The sequence below is a fragment of the Xiphophorus couchianus genome, chromosome 21, assembly GCF_001444195.1.
Source record: "Xiphophorus couchianus chromosome 21, X_couchianus-1.0, whole genome shotgun sequence".
Taxonomy (NCBI): domain Eukaryota; kingdom Metazoa; phylum Chordata; class Actinopteri; order Cyprinodontiformes; family Poeciliidae; genus Xiphophorus; species Xiphophorus couchianus.
In genome coordinates, this window is record NC_040248.1 from 10,910,191 (window position 1) to 10,926,438 (window position 16,248).

General features: G+C 38.1%; 1 protein-coding gene across 2 annotated transcripts in view; it reads right to left on the reverse strand.

Annotated features, from left to right (window-relative positions):
- vipr1b (vasoactive intestinal peptide receptor 1b) overlaps positions 1-9,795 on the reverse strand; it is a 34,288-nt gene extending 24,493 nt beyond the window's left edge. Inside the window, exons 1-2 of one of the 2 annotated variants that reach the window (XM_028005837.1) lie at positions 9,581-9,795; positions 203-293 (exon numbers count right to left, since the gene is read on the reverse strand). In XM_028005837.1, the coding sequence (XP_027861638.1) occupies positions 203-293; positions 9,581-9,634 (145 nt within the window). In that variant the 5' untranslated portion in view covers positions 9,635-9,795. Of the gene's footprint in view, positions 1-202; positions 294-1,843; positions 1,923-9,580 lie in introns of those variants that run through there. The other variant, XM_028005838.1, reaches the window with a different exon arrangement.
- Positions 9,796-16,248: the final 6,453 nt, after the last annotated feature.

Genomic DNA, 16,248 nt, shown 5'->3' on the forward strand with positions numbered 1-16,248 from the left:
TTGAGCCCAAATTTACTGTGTTGAATTAGTCAACCGTATAAAATACACACACTCTATCCCTACTATTGTTAATAGCACTTTAGGGGAAAGGAGGAGAGTGTTTCCTCCTTTCCTCGAAGTCATTTCACCCTTGCACACTACTCTTCCCTCCTAATAGCCCCCTGTACACACTCAACAAACAGAAAGAGTTTTCAAGAATGACCTGAAGTGACATTCCCAGAGGTACGATTTTCACAGTGCTCTTTCTCCAGCTCGATCTCGTTCATCATGTCACACATCTGTACTGATAGTACCTGCAAAAGATTAAGAAAACAAGATCTTATGAGAAAAATATGCATCATTTCACTGTGACACAGAAATTACTTGTAAAAAGGTTTTATTTTAGTGATTAAGAGGAGTAGAAAGGTTCTGTTCAAGGGTTTCTTTACTTTGTTTTTTTTCTTTTACAACATTTTAGCTTCCCGTAAGGCCTTTTTTCCTTCAGAATCAAGCTCATGCTGATAACGCAGTCAATGCACAGAAATGTTCTCTATGTCAGAAATTTAACAAAGTCTCTTCTTGGAAAAGGAAAATAGATGCTATCATGCAAATGGATTAGGAAGTGTAGAGGGGAGCCACTGAGTAATCTGCTGCGATTGTTCATCTGTGTCAACAAAGGCTGAAAAATGCGGGCTGACAGCCACTGGCAGAGAGCCGGTGGGCCAAAGAAAACGTGTAAGACGAGCAGCAAAAACCTGAGAAGGTCAGAGGAGATGAGCAGAGAGAGGGATAGAGGAGTCAGTATGAACCAGAGCATATTCATGAACTCTCCCAGCCCAAGCTCCAAAGCAGTGAGAGCAGCAAAGGTCAGAGTAAAAGGAGTGCTGGAGCAAAAAGTAGTTGATGTATTAACAATTCACTGAACCCTGCATGGCCAGTAATTGGTCTTTATCGACACTTTAAGCCACCGTGCTGTTGCAAATCATCGCTGTCAGGAAAAAAAGAAGAAGGACATGGCATATAGGAACAGCTGTCATTTTCAGACCAATTTTTTTAATCTGACAGACATCGGAGCTCTATTAAACATGGCTATTCATATACCACATATATGTTCTTTTATTTATGTTTCTGTAATTTATGTTTAACAGGACCTCGCAGCAATAAATCTTTTACTTTTTTATATCATGCTCCCTTTTTTCCTTTTAAAAAACAGCTTTATATTTGTGGGTTCAACTGCAGACTGGAGTACAAGTACGTTTCTCCATGTTTTCTCTGTTTGTGGGTAACGGCTCTCACTGTGCTTCACTGGACACATGAAACCTAATAAATTGCTTAATAACCCATTTGTTAGCTGTATAATAGTGGCTTTGTTTCTTATCTGTTCTGGAATTTTTTTGAATCAACTCATAAAAACTTTCAGCCTGCTTTTTGATTCCAGGCAGGCTCTGTTTGAGTGATGTACTGATTCTTTAGGTCTGATGGCAATAAACCTGAGTGTGACTTGTAAATTTGATTTAAATGAAGCACTAAGACACAGTGAGACCAGTTATATTTTGACAATGAAACATTTAAATGTTTCGCACTCCACACATTAAGACTCAGCAAATAAATTTGCCTTAATAAACAAACCTACTACAATACAATTAAAGTTCATGGTTGTAACAAAACACACTTAGCTAAAGTCCAAGAGACATGAATATTTTACAAACCACAACTTTATATACCTCTCCTGTCTTGTCTGGGTTTAATTTATTCGTTTATTTACCTCCCCCTGACCTGGATGAGGTCACACTGACACCATGCATGAGGTTTTGCTCATGGGAGTCTTTTTCTAAAATTGATTACAGCATCAAATCCGACATACCTGAAGTAATAGCAGCAGAGCAGCCGGGAGATCAGACTTTAATCTGCAAACTGGATGTACATAAATCGAGGCAGAATGAAATCTCCTGTTGAACCATTTGGTGACCTTAGTATTGATTGACCTGGAATAGACTCTGGGTTAATGTACCAACTGTGCACTTATTTAGTTGCTTCATTTGAACAACAAAGCTTCTCTCTGAGAAAGACACTATTATCACAATGAATTTTCAGCACAACATCAAACTGTAGCTAGCACATTATTAGAGACGTTACACTTGAAAGTCCTCAGTGGAAAACAAAGCAATAATTTAAATATATGTGAGAAATGTCCTGATTCTGCTCTCAAAAGACCAGTCATCTGTCATACATGGAAACACATTAAACTAAAGCTGTATTTCACTTTGTACAGAACCGACTCAGCAGAGTTTCCACCGTAGTAAAGACAGAGTTTGAACACAGCATGAAAGGCATCACTAACAGGGTGAAATGAACTGAAGAGGGGGCAGCACTAAAGGGTCTAAAATGCAGTTTGGCAATTTTGTGTAGGAACAATAAACACAAAACCTTCTGTAATTAATCAGTTTCTATTAGAATTGTATTGCAAAATGACATGTCAGGAAACAATTAATGGAAATATCCTTACTGCCATTACAGCACTCCAACACTTTCAGCTTGTTTCCTCTGGAAATTTTGACATTTTAGTTTTAGGGAAGAGCTCTGAGACTTTAAAGTTGGAAGGACTTTACCATCATTTTGCGTTCAAAATGATTTATAATCATTTTGTTACTGATGTGGATATATCCTCAAATGCAGGAGGAATCTTGAGAGCAGCACTGTCATAGGAGAAAACTTCTGATTCTTTGTTTCGCAATTCTTTTTCTGCTGTTCAATGCTTTTGTAAAAAAAAAAAAAAAAGTGCCACAATAAGTGGGCTGTGCTCTACCTGTCACAGCTAATATGAACAGGTAAGAAAAGACCTTAAGGAATATTGCCACATTGTGTTATCCGTTGAGTTTCCTCCAGACACTGTGAAAGCAGATTTCATCTTCTTCAGCACATATTTATGGATTTCACATTAAACTGCTGTAGACCTCAGTTTGAGAAACACAGCTCTCGGGAAATGTTTCAAGTGGCAAGACGTGGCCCTTGTCATCTGGTATGCAAGTAATTTTTCCCAGGGTGAAATTTCTGTTGCCATTTATATGATGCAAGCTTTCTTTGAGGTGACCTGACCAAGAAATCAGTGGAAGCTAAATTCTTTGTTGGTTTCACATTTTATGTTCAAGCTTTGAGTGGCGTCACATGCAAATATTTGTGTCAAAGTAGATTTCACACCAAGTAAGGATATCTGAAATTTTAACAACTTGGCAACAGAGGACCCAAACACAAACAGAAGACAGGCAGGAACATGAGCAACTTAATATGTCGTAAAATCTGGAAGAACATTTACAGAAGTATGGAAACTTGTCGTTTTTTTTTCATTCTTGCTATGGTATGGTAGTGTCATGATGGTTTACATGTCTTCTACATTTTTCTTATGATCCTGAAGTTCCTAATTGAAACCTTGGTTCAAATAATTTTCTGGTGAGGGGTTGTCTGTTGCTCCTCACCTGCTAAAAATCAGAATAGGAAGAAACTGAACTTACTTATTTAATGCTGTTACATGGAGAAGTAAAATGACCAGGATTTTTAAAAATTACAAAATATTACAAAGCAGAGACTAACAGGCAAATGTGCCCACTGCCACAAGACTGAACAAAAGATCTCAGGCTTTGACAGTAAAAAAAGTTCAAAATAAAAGCCACTGTAGTGTTTCTGTATCTTGAATGAAGATTGTTCGAGCTTGAATAAGTCTGCAGTGTGATGAGTGAAGTTCACAAAACTAAGAGAAATCCAACATTTAGTCCCCCACTTTCCTCCTACTTTTTCTTTCATCAGAAACAATAAAACACTCCTTAGTGTTTGGTGTTTTTCAAAATAACAGGCTCAGGTTTCAAGCCGAAGATTCCCAAAAATTATTAATGCTGCATAGACAGAATGAACTCGGAGACAAAGTCCCTCATCAGACAAGCAAACAGACATAATGGAGTGACGTCTGCACTGCCTTAGCCTGTAGGCTGCTGGGATCAAGGGTTTTTTATTGCTCAGAGTTGGTTTATTTTTTCAGAGCCAGAATCACAAAGAGGGTGACCTGTGCTGAAACAATCATCCAAGTTCACTGCATGGATTCAATCCTGTCCTCAAAGAAACTGAAGATCAGAAAGGGCAGTGATTCTTTTTTTTTTTTATTTTGGATTAAAATGCAGAAAGCAAAATGACGTATGTACTACCTGAGGTTGAAAATATACTTCTAACATCTCCAGCTTAACACTTCTTCCATACCGACAGCAAAATTGAACAATAAATCAATCTCCATGTCCTAAACCTTGCATCAGATGATAAGTGGACCTCTGCAAAGCCCTAGGGAAGCACACATACACACTGCAGCTTAGAAAGAAAAAGATCTCATAAATACCTGTCAGCTCTGATAGTTTGAGCAGAGCTCATCGTGAGGGCCTGCCAGGCTGGTGCTACTCAATTTTTAGGGGCTGTTGTTCTCTAAAATGGCAGCCATGTTTTTCCTTGCATGATGGGGAGATAATGATCAAATAAAAGATAAGAAGAGTTGAGGGAAAAATGAAAGGAGAGGGTTGTGTTATTGTGCGGCCCATCAATCCAGCGTAATGCCTTCATATCCAGGCTCCATCTCTATGTGGAGCAGCATCTACACCATGTGCAATCCTTGCTCATTAATTTTAGGATTTATTAGCAAATGTGCAAAAGAAAAGTATTAGATATGAATGACTCTGCTAGTCAAACACAAAGAAACGTCACTTTTAAACACTTGTTTAGTGAACTGATAAATAACATCCCGAATTACTGTGGAGAAAAATAATCTGAAAAAATCAATAGAATCCTTAATTACACGGATCCAGTCCAGAGAAACCTTTTTTTTTTACACAGCCTGAAAGAAAGAAAAATTATATAATCATTTTAATTTCAGTTTATTGAGGTTTCAATAAGGGCAACAGAAAGTCAATGTAAGATTTTCAATGTAAGAGTACGTCCCAGTAAGTCAGTCATTAGTATTCCACCACATGCCTCCAAAACACAGCAGGGGTGAAGTCCGACAGCCATTTAAGCAGCATACGTATCAGCTCCAGTCAGATGTAGTAGTGAAAACAGCACAAGCAACAACCGTTTGTGTTTGGAAAAATGAACAACAATGTTGCTACACTTCACGCTTCACCGTTAATTTTAAAATCTGAAAGAATTTATTATTGCCTGAAGAGGCAATACTCAAAAGTTTTGAGAACAATGTCTGACTGAAGGATTGTGTCCGAGCTTCTAAACATGATGATGGTCATGAACTATTTCACATCCATCTCTTCTTTTGACTCTGCTGCACAAGCTGCGTATGTGAGCAGAAACATTTACATTCTTTTACATCTTTATCTTGTTTTCTGTGAAACCAGCTGCACAGCATTTTGCCCTTTTATCCTTTTTTTCTCCTGTACAACCAGCATCTGTCAGCAGATGTTTTTTTTTTTCAAGACAATCAGTGTACTGCAACATCCATCGACTTTTGCAATGCTAAGATATTTGTTCAGATTGTAAGTTACAATAAGTCAGGATACCATCTTATCTATAATGCCTCGTTTAAATGTGGGTAAGGCCTGTTCATTCCTAGAAATGCTATTTACCTGGAAACAATTACTATTGGATAGAAAACTGATTGTTCATAGGGGTTCATGATAAGGACACAGATTCAGGTTTACACAGGACCAGAAATGGCTTCATGAGCTGCCTCCTATTTCATTTTAGATTTCAAAGACATTTATATTACTGTGAAAATGTCAGAACAGCAGGAATTAGTCCTCCTTCAAACCAGATTAACGCTGCCCAAAACTCTAGAACCTCAGAGGCTATTTGAACATTGATGGATCACGTCAAAGTCAGAAAACCTATTCAGTGCAAACATGAAACTATGTCACATCTAGGTTTTTGTTTTCTGCTGCTTTCCTGGCCATCTAATGAGAACACTGCAACAAATTTCTGTACGCTACGAACCTCCTTAGATATATATTAGTCTCAGTCTCAGCCTTGCAGCAAAGAAGGAAATAAACATTAGTATTTTCTTGAGCTCATTCACAGCATGAGGGAGCAGCACTGCTCCATCTGCCACAGCCACAGCATTCTGTGTGCATATACTTCATACAGTGCTGTCATCACTAAACTCAAAATCCAAAACATATCCCCAAGAGACTGTCACACCCAGGCTCCAAAACCGGAACCTGCTTGTGCGGCAACTAGTTTGAAATTTTGTCAGAAACCATATCTATCACTTTCTACCTTTTTAACACTCTGTCCTTCTCCTTTACCCCCTCTTGAAACAGTATGGAGCTGAGTCTCCAAAACAAAAAAAAATGAGAACAGCCTATTTGCACAATTTGGAGGTGTGTGTGTTCTTTTTGAGGACCACAAGTCTGTTGAATAAAACAATCCTTTCCATTCAGGAGATCTATCTCATAGCAAGGTCGGTGCATTCCCATCTCCTTGTACAGGTGGAGGTGTATTTATTGGCTCGGAGATCTTGTCTACTCTTTAATGAGATCCTTTTAGTTACAGACAAATCATTGGTCAAATGCAACACAAATAGCAGTTGCCTTTGAAATGTTGATAGACCAACAAGGATGTGACAATGTTTCAATCTCACTCCAGCTCTCTATCTTATGTAACGGGGAGTAAACTGCATTCTTGGTGCATCACAGAAAATCTTTCCAAAACCAATTTTTTTTTAAACATTAGAATTTAGCAGATTTCTATAACACATTCAGGCTTTTAAAAAACTGTTATTGCATGCATTTAAGTACAGCAGATGTTCATAGATAGATCTTTTCACTTTGTGCCAAATTCCTGTTTGTTCAAGTGACTAAACATCTTAGATATAACAGAGAACAAATTGCCAAACACATCGTGGTTTAGTGTTATAACAACAGGACAGCCAAAGTCATACATTTTTAGTTGTTATAAGTTGCTTAATTTTAAAAGTACTCAAATATTTAATGACGAAACAAAAGGATATGTGCCTGGTAAAACAAAAAGGTGCGCTTCATATGATTGTGAACCTGCTTGATTGTTTCTCTGCAGAAACTCAGCTGGCACATCTTAGCAGGGTCTGCTTGCTCTCCCCTGAGGGGGTTTAAAGAAACAAGTAGCTAGACAAAAAAAGTGAGAGGAGGTGATCTGTGTCGTGATGTTCAGCCAACAGAACATCCAGCTGTATTATAAGAACAACATGGCTGCGGTAATGTTTTCTCATTTGTTATAAGTCGGAGCAACACTTTGTTGAGTCTCACACCAGACACAAATTCAAACAGTTTCTTGCTTGCTTCTCCAATTGTCTGATACAACAATGAAAAATGAGACAAAAGAAAGAGAAAAGAAAAATGCTTTCTTACTGCTTGGCAAAGATGTGACTAAACGTTGATTGATTGGAGCTGCATTGGAAATGAACAATACAACGATACTAGAGTGATTGCATGGTGACTGAAGCGTCGCACTGAAAGAGTAATCCAGTTCATGTCAGCTGAAAGTAAGAGGACAGCAAGTGTCTGTCTGCAGAGAGGCAGCGTGAAACAGTGAAAATGAATGTTCTGCTTGGTTGGGCTTGGGAAAAGATTACAATTTAGGTCATCAGTACAAATGATATCCTGGAAAGATGGGAGAATGGTAAAATGGCTTCTTGAACTGTTGGAAGCTCAGGCAACAGGAAACAGGGTGCTCACACTAAAACGTAAAGAGACATGATTATTAAAGTTAGTTGCTGTGTTTCAGTCAACATTGATGTCCATGCTAGCTGTCTCATTCGTCTCTAGCAGCCATTTGTTTTCAAAGAGCTCGGTGTTATCTCTGACCTGATGGATGACTGCTTAAATTTTGCTTTCTATGCTGATTTAAAAATGCTGCTTCACAACCTTTTTTAATAAACTGAAATAAAGCACCCTCTCTGTCCCCACTAAAGAACTTTCTTTTAATTAAGCTTTGTTGTGTTATTTGAAGTGTTCTGTTTATGGTTGCGGTGAGGGGAAACTCATTTGTTAGGGCCTGCTCTGTTAACCAGCAGGAGGCGTGTCAAACAAATGCTTTCCTTCAAAATTTACCTCATTTCTCACTCTGTAACCACAACAGGAAATCACCCAGCTGCACTGGAACACAAACAGTTTAGATGAAGACGGACTTTATTTATTCAGATAGTTCCTTTCGGTGTCAGTCAGGTGATTTTGTTTTTCACATCCAGAGGGAAGGACGAGTTATTATTGCACACCGCGCTCTCTGTCCTCTTCTTCCTCGGTCTCCCATCTGCTTTGTGTTAAATCGATAACAGTGGCATTCAGCCGCTGGCGTGCAGTTTTACCCACTTAGGGGACTTTCTGTGCAGGCTTGCACACCACATTTTCTCACTGGATGTATTGATGTAACATGTCAGGCTGTGTCACTTTAAAGCCACCACAGAGGACTTTGGGAAAGACACCCGGCAAGAGCCACTAAGTTGGATCAACAAGTGATGATTCCGGTTAATGCAAGGCATCAGGGTGGCCCAGAAGTAGTCAAAGGAAAGGAGAGAGAGAGTCTTTGCTATTTTGGGCCTCAAGGGAGCCTTCTTCGTGGGCAGTAGCTATACTTAATCCACAACCATCATTCATGTCCTAGAGTTATCTTTGATTGCCTCTCACAAGTATTTGAAAATGGGGGAAAAAAGCATCCACTTCTTTGAAATCACACAAGGGTCTGAACAGCAGTGCACGTAAACAGAGCTCAGCACAAGTATAAATACTTCTGATAAAAACACAAGATTTCACGGGGGCTTTGAGAGTGAATAGATAAGACCAAAGTATATGGAGCCACTGAATTTCCCATCTTAGTAACGGAGGTTTAAATGGTTAAAAACGGAATCTAAAAACAAATGGGATAGTAAAGCAATCTGATGCATAGTTCCACAAAAAACCAACACTCGATTGATGGATGGATGGATGGATGGATGGATGGATGGATGGATGGATGGATGGATGGATGGATGGATGGATGGATGGATGGATGGATGGATGGATGGATTAGGAAATACCTATATTTTTCCAGACATTTCTTGTCTTTCTCTATAGTCATCCACTTTGAACGTACTTTTTGCTGCACATTATTTGATAGCGAAAACAATGATTGAAGGTAAAAGCAGCTGAATTTAGATCCCATTCAGTTGCTCTGACTCGCAATCCAGTCTGTTGAAAAATGTCTACTTTATACCAGAGTGGCCTTGGCTTAGACCATCTATTTGAATTATAAATGTTTTCGTCAATGAACAGAGAGCATCTGTCAACGACTACTGAGAATTTAAATGTTCTGAGTCACCTTCTGAGAAAAGGATGAAAAAAAATGTTTCAGAAAAAAACAGACATCTTTAGATTGTCAACAACTGGGAGGGAAAATGTAAAAAGTAGCCATGGCATCAACAATTCAAGGTTTTCATTGTAAATCTAAGTGATTAAATGACTTTAATTTCATTTAGTAGGAATATTATTAAATCATTCAATCACTTTTTGGATAAACATTACATTCTTGTAGTAGTGAAATGCATAATAATCAAATCAATTAAATGCTTTAACATGATTATCAGTCTATTTTAAATTTAAACAACACTTACTTTTGGAAGACATCCGTACAGCAGCAGCAGAAAAAGCAGCTGGAAAGAATCCATCCTGTCGTCTGTTTCTTTTCCCAGTTTCAGCAAAGGACAGCTGGTGGGAAGTTTAATCAGTCCTGTTTGGATCAGGTGATTTCTTCTCTGTAAAAACTACTTGGACACGAGGAGAACTGAGTGAGGAAAAAGGCAGCTGCTGCTAGATCAAACCGCTCTCCTGTCTGTGCGCCTCTCCAGCAGCAGGAGAGCTACATCTACTCCACCTCCCTTTCCGACATCCCTCCCCTCAGCCATTCACAACTCCACGGCGCCGGTCCCAGGGGGCCGTTAACAAGGCTGTCATCTCGCTACGTGTTGTCGGAGGACTGTGTCGGTAAGAGAGGCTGGTAATTAATTCCTGTGTAATCCCTGATATTCCATTTAATCTTCTTCAAATAAACAGAGGCTGAATGCAGTCTGACAGGCACGCTGAAAGATGATTTTATCAGGAGCGTTGGTATGGCCAAGTTAAAACAAAGTGTACACATACTAGTAAACCTTTCTAAATGTCTTTATGAGTATGCCTTAAAATGCACAGAAAATATATCTGATTTATTAGTATTAACTCGGCAAGAAATCACTTAATTACCAGCAATACAACTGAAAATGCCTAGTGTATTCAATAAAATACTTGTAGAAGTCAAATGAAACCATAAGTGGAAAAGAAGCACATGAAAAAATAAAAATAATCTTATTTGGTACTTTGAAAATGTTGGGGCAAATGTTGAGTAGTTTTAACCAGACATTAGGTGAAAAATGTGACCCAGTTTATTGGGTTGCAGAAGAGACTCATTAAACTTCATATGCCTCCATTTTGAGCCATACAATGATTTTGACCTCTGCTCCAAGAGTAGATGTTCAAATTTTGAACAGAGTGACATGAATGAATGAAAAAGTGGTAATTCAAGCATGAACGGGACATTGGGTGAGCCTTTCAAAGAAGAAATGAAACCCAATCCAACAACTTTTAATGTAATTAATAACTACACTGGACTGATATTACCTGATCCAGACAGAAAACAAAACAATACAAGTAACTCAATTAGATATGATCAGATAATATTTATTTGGTACACTGAGAAGCCCTAGTGTGATCTAACTTCTAAGGTGATCCCAAGTCTAAGAAAACACTCTTTTGAAGCAAATAACATTTTAATGAGTTGCAAATTTTGTTTTTAAGAATCTCTGTTCAATGACGAATATTCCAGTTGTTATCTCAAACGTTTACATATTTATGATTTTTACTACAGATGATCAAATTCTGCCCAGAACCTAAAACCATTTATAAATAACCATTTAATTTAATTTAATTGTGAATCCTTAAGTCACATTATGCAGCACCAATATATTTTTTATGCTTACAATGTTGACAACAGAAAAGATATTGTACTCTCCACAACAACCTAATAGTATCTTGCTGAAAACACTGAAGAACCCAAACTTTCTCAAAAAGTAGAGTCTGTTTGTCACTTCTTGTACAAAGTTTCTCTTTATGTTGGTTAATTTTTCCTGACCAGTTTAACCAATCTTCTTTAATATGAGGCTGACTAATATTTCCTCACATATTAGTGGGAAGTTACTGTATTTGAGCCAATGTTGATTAGAGAAAATCCACAGTATATTTTAAAAACACTGAAGTGGTATGCTTCATATAGAACTAAATGCTGCTGATCTATTTTAGTATTCATAAAAAGCACATTTTCTTCTTCCTTATCTATTATTTCCTTATGTATATGTCAATATGTTGTCATACACCTCACTGTGCCTTGAGGGTTAATATCTACAGTCTTGAAGTCAAGCTCCTGCAACTTTAATAACTGAAAAAAAGTGTGGAAAAATCCTAAAACAGCGTGATCTCTTGAAATTTCCATTAGCGGTGGATTTAGGCAGAATGGGACACAGTGACCATCCAGACCGAGGAAACAAAAGATGTCTACAGGAGGCGTCCAGCATCTCATTATCATAATGGTAGAAAGAAGCAGCCAATTGTGACACACGGTCCCTTAAATAAATAAAGACACATCTGCTGAACAATTGCATGCATAAAGTCTGCCATCCATAATGCTGGAGTAGTGCATTTACTGCTGATGCAAAAAGATGTGTCCAGAATAACCATACGTACAAAAAGAAATTTAGAGTCATCGTAGCACTTTTCATCACTATTTTGTCACTACTGCTCAAGGAAAGTCATGAAAAGGTAGGTGCAGAAGAGATGCATCAAACTGTGGAAGACAGTTTTATCTCCAAGGTGTTTGAGCATCTTTAAATCCACCTGTCCTCTGTCAAACACCCCCTGCAGTCACACGGATGCAGCCTTCATCCGTCCTGACTGCCACGTCGGATGTTCATCCTGTCGAGCTTCCAGTCCAGCGCCTGCGTGTCCGTCCCACCTGATTGGCCGCCACTCACAGATGACAGGACCTCACAGCTTCCTTCTCTGTCTCTGTGACTGACTTCACTCTAGCTGTCGTCTCTCAGAAGGAGCTCATTCATGAATATGGATGGAGAAGGCAGAGCAGTGCTACAGAAAAATACAAACAGAAACCCGGACGTGTTTTTTATTTGTTCCCTGCTCTTTGTGAGGTTACACGTCTTAACACACACCTGCCTCAAGTGTGAAAGCCGACATGTTCTCTGAAAACACTCAGAAAACATAAATTTCATAATAAAAAAGAGACATCTATAATCACCATGAAAGGTCTTTTATTCCCTTTGGCTGATACCTTCACTTTTCTGCCACATAAAATGTAATAGTTACACTGAAAGAATCTCTAATGAAATGTGATTCATTTTTATTTATGTGCACATACATTAATCTTTACAAGAACATTTTTTTGTTGTTGATTTCTTCTACTATAGGACAACTTGTTATCGTCAGAAAAGTGTTAACAATAAGTTAGCATGGACCTTTGAGTAAAATCATTAATGTGGAAAAAAATATTTTAACCCTACAGCAAGCACGCATCTCTTTTTTCTCATTTATAACAATACTGCAAGACAATTAAACAGAAATAATAAAACTATCATTATAAAACATTCTCTTGTGACCACACAATGTGTTTTTCCATTAGTCCTCCCACTGCCATGGCTGCCGTTCATCCATGCACCGAGCGCTCTCTCCATTTAAAAAAAAATGCGACTGGAGGTGAAGGTGAGAGCATTAGTGTGTGAGTCGCCGTTGTCAGCTTGTAATTCAGGTGTGTAATTCAGGACTTTAGCCAGCCGAGCCTGGTTAGAGCTAACAAAGCAAGAGGAAATTGGGAATGGATTATAAAAAAAAACTGCAATACTTTATCACTAAAAGCAACTCTTTGCTGTTCGTGAATGAGAGAAACAATAATTAGGACCTAGCTGATTCAGCTGAAATTGATGTGGGAATCTAAAGCTGAAATAATAATGAAACTTTAATAGGAAGCATGCAATTAGTTTTGGTAGCAATATTCAAGAAAGCCCGATATTTAAAACGTTTTTATGAGGCAATTAAGAAAAACAGACCTGATACCTACCGATATCAGGGTATCTGTACATCTGGGTACATAAAGTATTGTTTATGGGGACATTTCAGGGTATTTGCTGAAGTCTTTGAAAAGAATGACATATTTTGCACAAAAAAAAAGTGTTTTGTACAAATTTATTCTCTGCAATTTGTGGGCCAATTTAAGAAATTCATCTCAGATTCTCATGCAACCATATTAAACTTACAGATTAAACTCTTCACAGGAAACTACAGTTATAATTTTCACAGCTTAAGTCTATTATGAACGGGTTTCCCACATAAATGATCCACGAGTAACAGATGTAAAAAAAAAAAAAGTTAAAATATTTCTTTAAATCCATACCAAATCAAATTACTAACAAACAAGGCCTATTTTCTTATCTACCAGTTGTATTCTTTTTGATAGGCATGCAAGCAGTTTCCACATTTCCATTTGCACCAGTCCAGATGCTCTAGCAGGTCAGGATACATTTCCTTCCAGGAATTCCCATTTCCTGAAGATTACTTTAGCTTCGGTATGGCAGTGTTCTCTTGTGCAGCGAAGGTGTTGGTAAACGCTGCTGCAGGCGGCTGGCAGAAGCGAGAGGTAGAACATGACACACATAGAGCAACATAATGGAGGTACATCGCGTTGACAGTAATCATATTGACAGCCAACCTGATTTTCTGTCTTTCAGGTCAGGAAGACCAGTGTGCCAGCTGTGGCGCAGCCAGTCAGCTGTCATCTTTCAAACACAGCAACTACATACTCTCAGCCGGGTCTGACGGTTCTTGATGCACTTCCCTCTGATCCTTTTACACTTAAATCTAAGCAAGATGTAACATAGCTGGACATTTTCTTAGTCCATTTCTTTAATTATGTAATTACTTCCAGATGCAAATAAACTCAGTCTACATGTGCTATATTACCAGCAACTCCTTATATAAACAAAATCCTTTGAGAAGTCTTGTTGTGACAAGTCGATCTTGGAGAGAGTTGCAAGGGAGGTGCAGGGTGGTTAGCCTGGCTGATGCAAAGAAAATACAAGCCAGCAAACATTAAATTCAATCACTATTCTTCTGGGACTTTTTATATAGATTCAAGCTCCTGTTTATGGTTTTGTAATTATTCTAGATAAAGATTAACCTGATGAAAAATTACATCTCTCTCCCCTACATACTGCAAACCTGCTCCTAAACAAAACCAAACGAGGCCAGAGGAAGGTAATCTGTAGCCTTCCTGTAGCTTCAGGAAAGATTAACACAGTCATTTATGTGGCAAAAAAATCCATTTATTGCTGGAGGGGGACAATTATTCGACACAGAATAGTATCTACTGCATTATGTCACAGCATTAACATTATTGATAGTTTTGTGCTTGTTTTAGAACGAGCTTAGATAAGACTTCACCGTTACTTGAAGAGGTTGTTTGTACTTCCTGTTTTCCTCTATGGTGGAAGAAAACCTCCATACTTAGTTGAAACAGGTTTCATTTCTGGTAAGATGCACTTACAGCTCAGTTAAAGATGGAGTCTGGCTTGGGTGTTGTGTGCGTGTGGGGGTGTGTTGGGCGGGTGCGCGGGCGTGTGTGTTTTTGCAAACTATTTGAGTTTCAATGTTGCTGTTGAAATAATGCCTTCTTCCTCTCTGAGAGGCCTTTCTGTTCATATTTGTACAGGACTTGTTTTCTGTGAATAATGAGTTCTTCATAGAGACTTTTATTGTTTGATTTTTGTTTTTCGTTCTTGTGTTGCCCACATTTTGAACAATAAAGTTACAATTCATGTACAATAAATTAGAATATCATTGAAAAGCTCATTTATTTTTGCAACTCATTTCACTAATTGAAACACATTTTAATGATTAATTGCACACAGAATGATGTTTTCAAGCCTTTAGGGTGATCTTCTGCCTCCAGCTAATGAAAACATATTTCACCAAAAATGTCAAAATATATCTTTAATTCAGAAATGTGGGCTTAGTGAAAAGCCTGTTTATTACCTACACAAAAAGTTGACATTTTCAAAAGATGCTTTTAATCCCACAAAAGAGGCTCATCAGAATGCATATTCTAATTTATTGAATTTACGTGTATGCACTGAAAGCATACAAGGATAACACTTGACTTTAAAATTAAATCAGGTTTTTTAATATTCCAGAAGGCCGTTTAAATGCTCATAAAAATCCTTGAGACAATTGGGTTGGCTATTTTCATTGGTAAATGTTATTTAGAGCTGACTTTAAGGAGAAAACAAAAAAATCTGTAGCATCATCTCGCAAACTTCAATCACAAAAGCATTAAAATAAAGTAAGTGGTTATTCTCCTGAGAGGAAATTGCTTTTAATCCATCGGGTGCAGCTTACAAAAGTAGCGAATGAATAGTAGAGCCTGAGATGAGCTGCAGTCAGCACAATAAGTTCTGAATGCTTAACGTTCTGATAAGATGACAGAATCTGCCACTTGGCTGAAAGACTTTCAAATGATGTCCACACAGCAGGAGCGATGTGACTGCACCAGAGTCAGTGTCACGGTAGCCTCCTCCACTGAGACTCGTCAAAGCCTTGAAGGTACGGCAGGAGTGTCAGAGCTGCTGCAGAGAAAAAGCCGTGTCCATCTGTGACAGAGAGCCGCTCCTCCTCCCCGTAGAGAGGAGAAATTAGCTTAGCACAACGCCATTTCACTCAGAGATGTCACCTTTGATCCTAAAGTAATATGGTTCCCGCAGTGTGAAATGGTTAGAGCCATCAAACATGTTATTTGAAAGATGTGATGGTCTGAGGCACAGTCATATGGAGAAGAATTTTAAAACCTGAGTTCAGATAATATGCCATTACATTTCTTGCAGCTACTCTATAAAAGGGCTTTTAACATTAAAATTTATAGCGCTAATGCTCAGATTCGTCCAGTTAAGCATTTTTATGCCTGAGGATTAAAATATTAATGGTAAAAAAAAGAATGTTAACATATCTTTTTTTAATGAGACTAGCTTCATTTCAATCCTGACCTGTTAAACTGCAGCTCTGGGTCTACTAATATGAACAAATATAAAACAATTATCAGTTTTAAAAGTTAATCCAAACATGTTTGCATTAGGGCTGCACAGTGGCGCAGTTGGTAGCACTGTTGCCTTGCAGCAAGAAGGTCCTGGGTTCGATT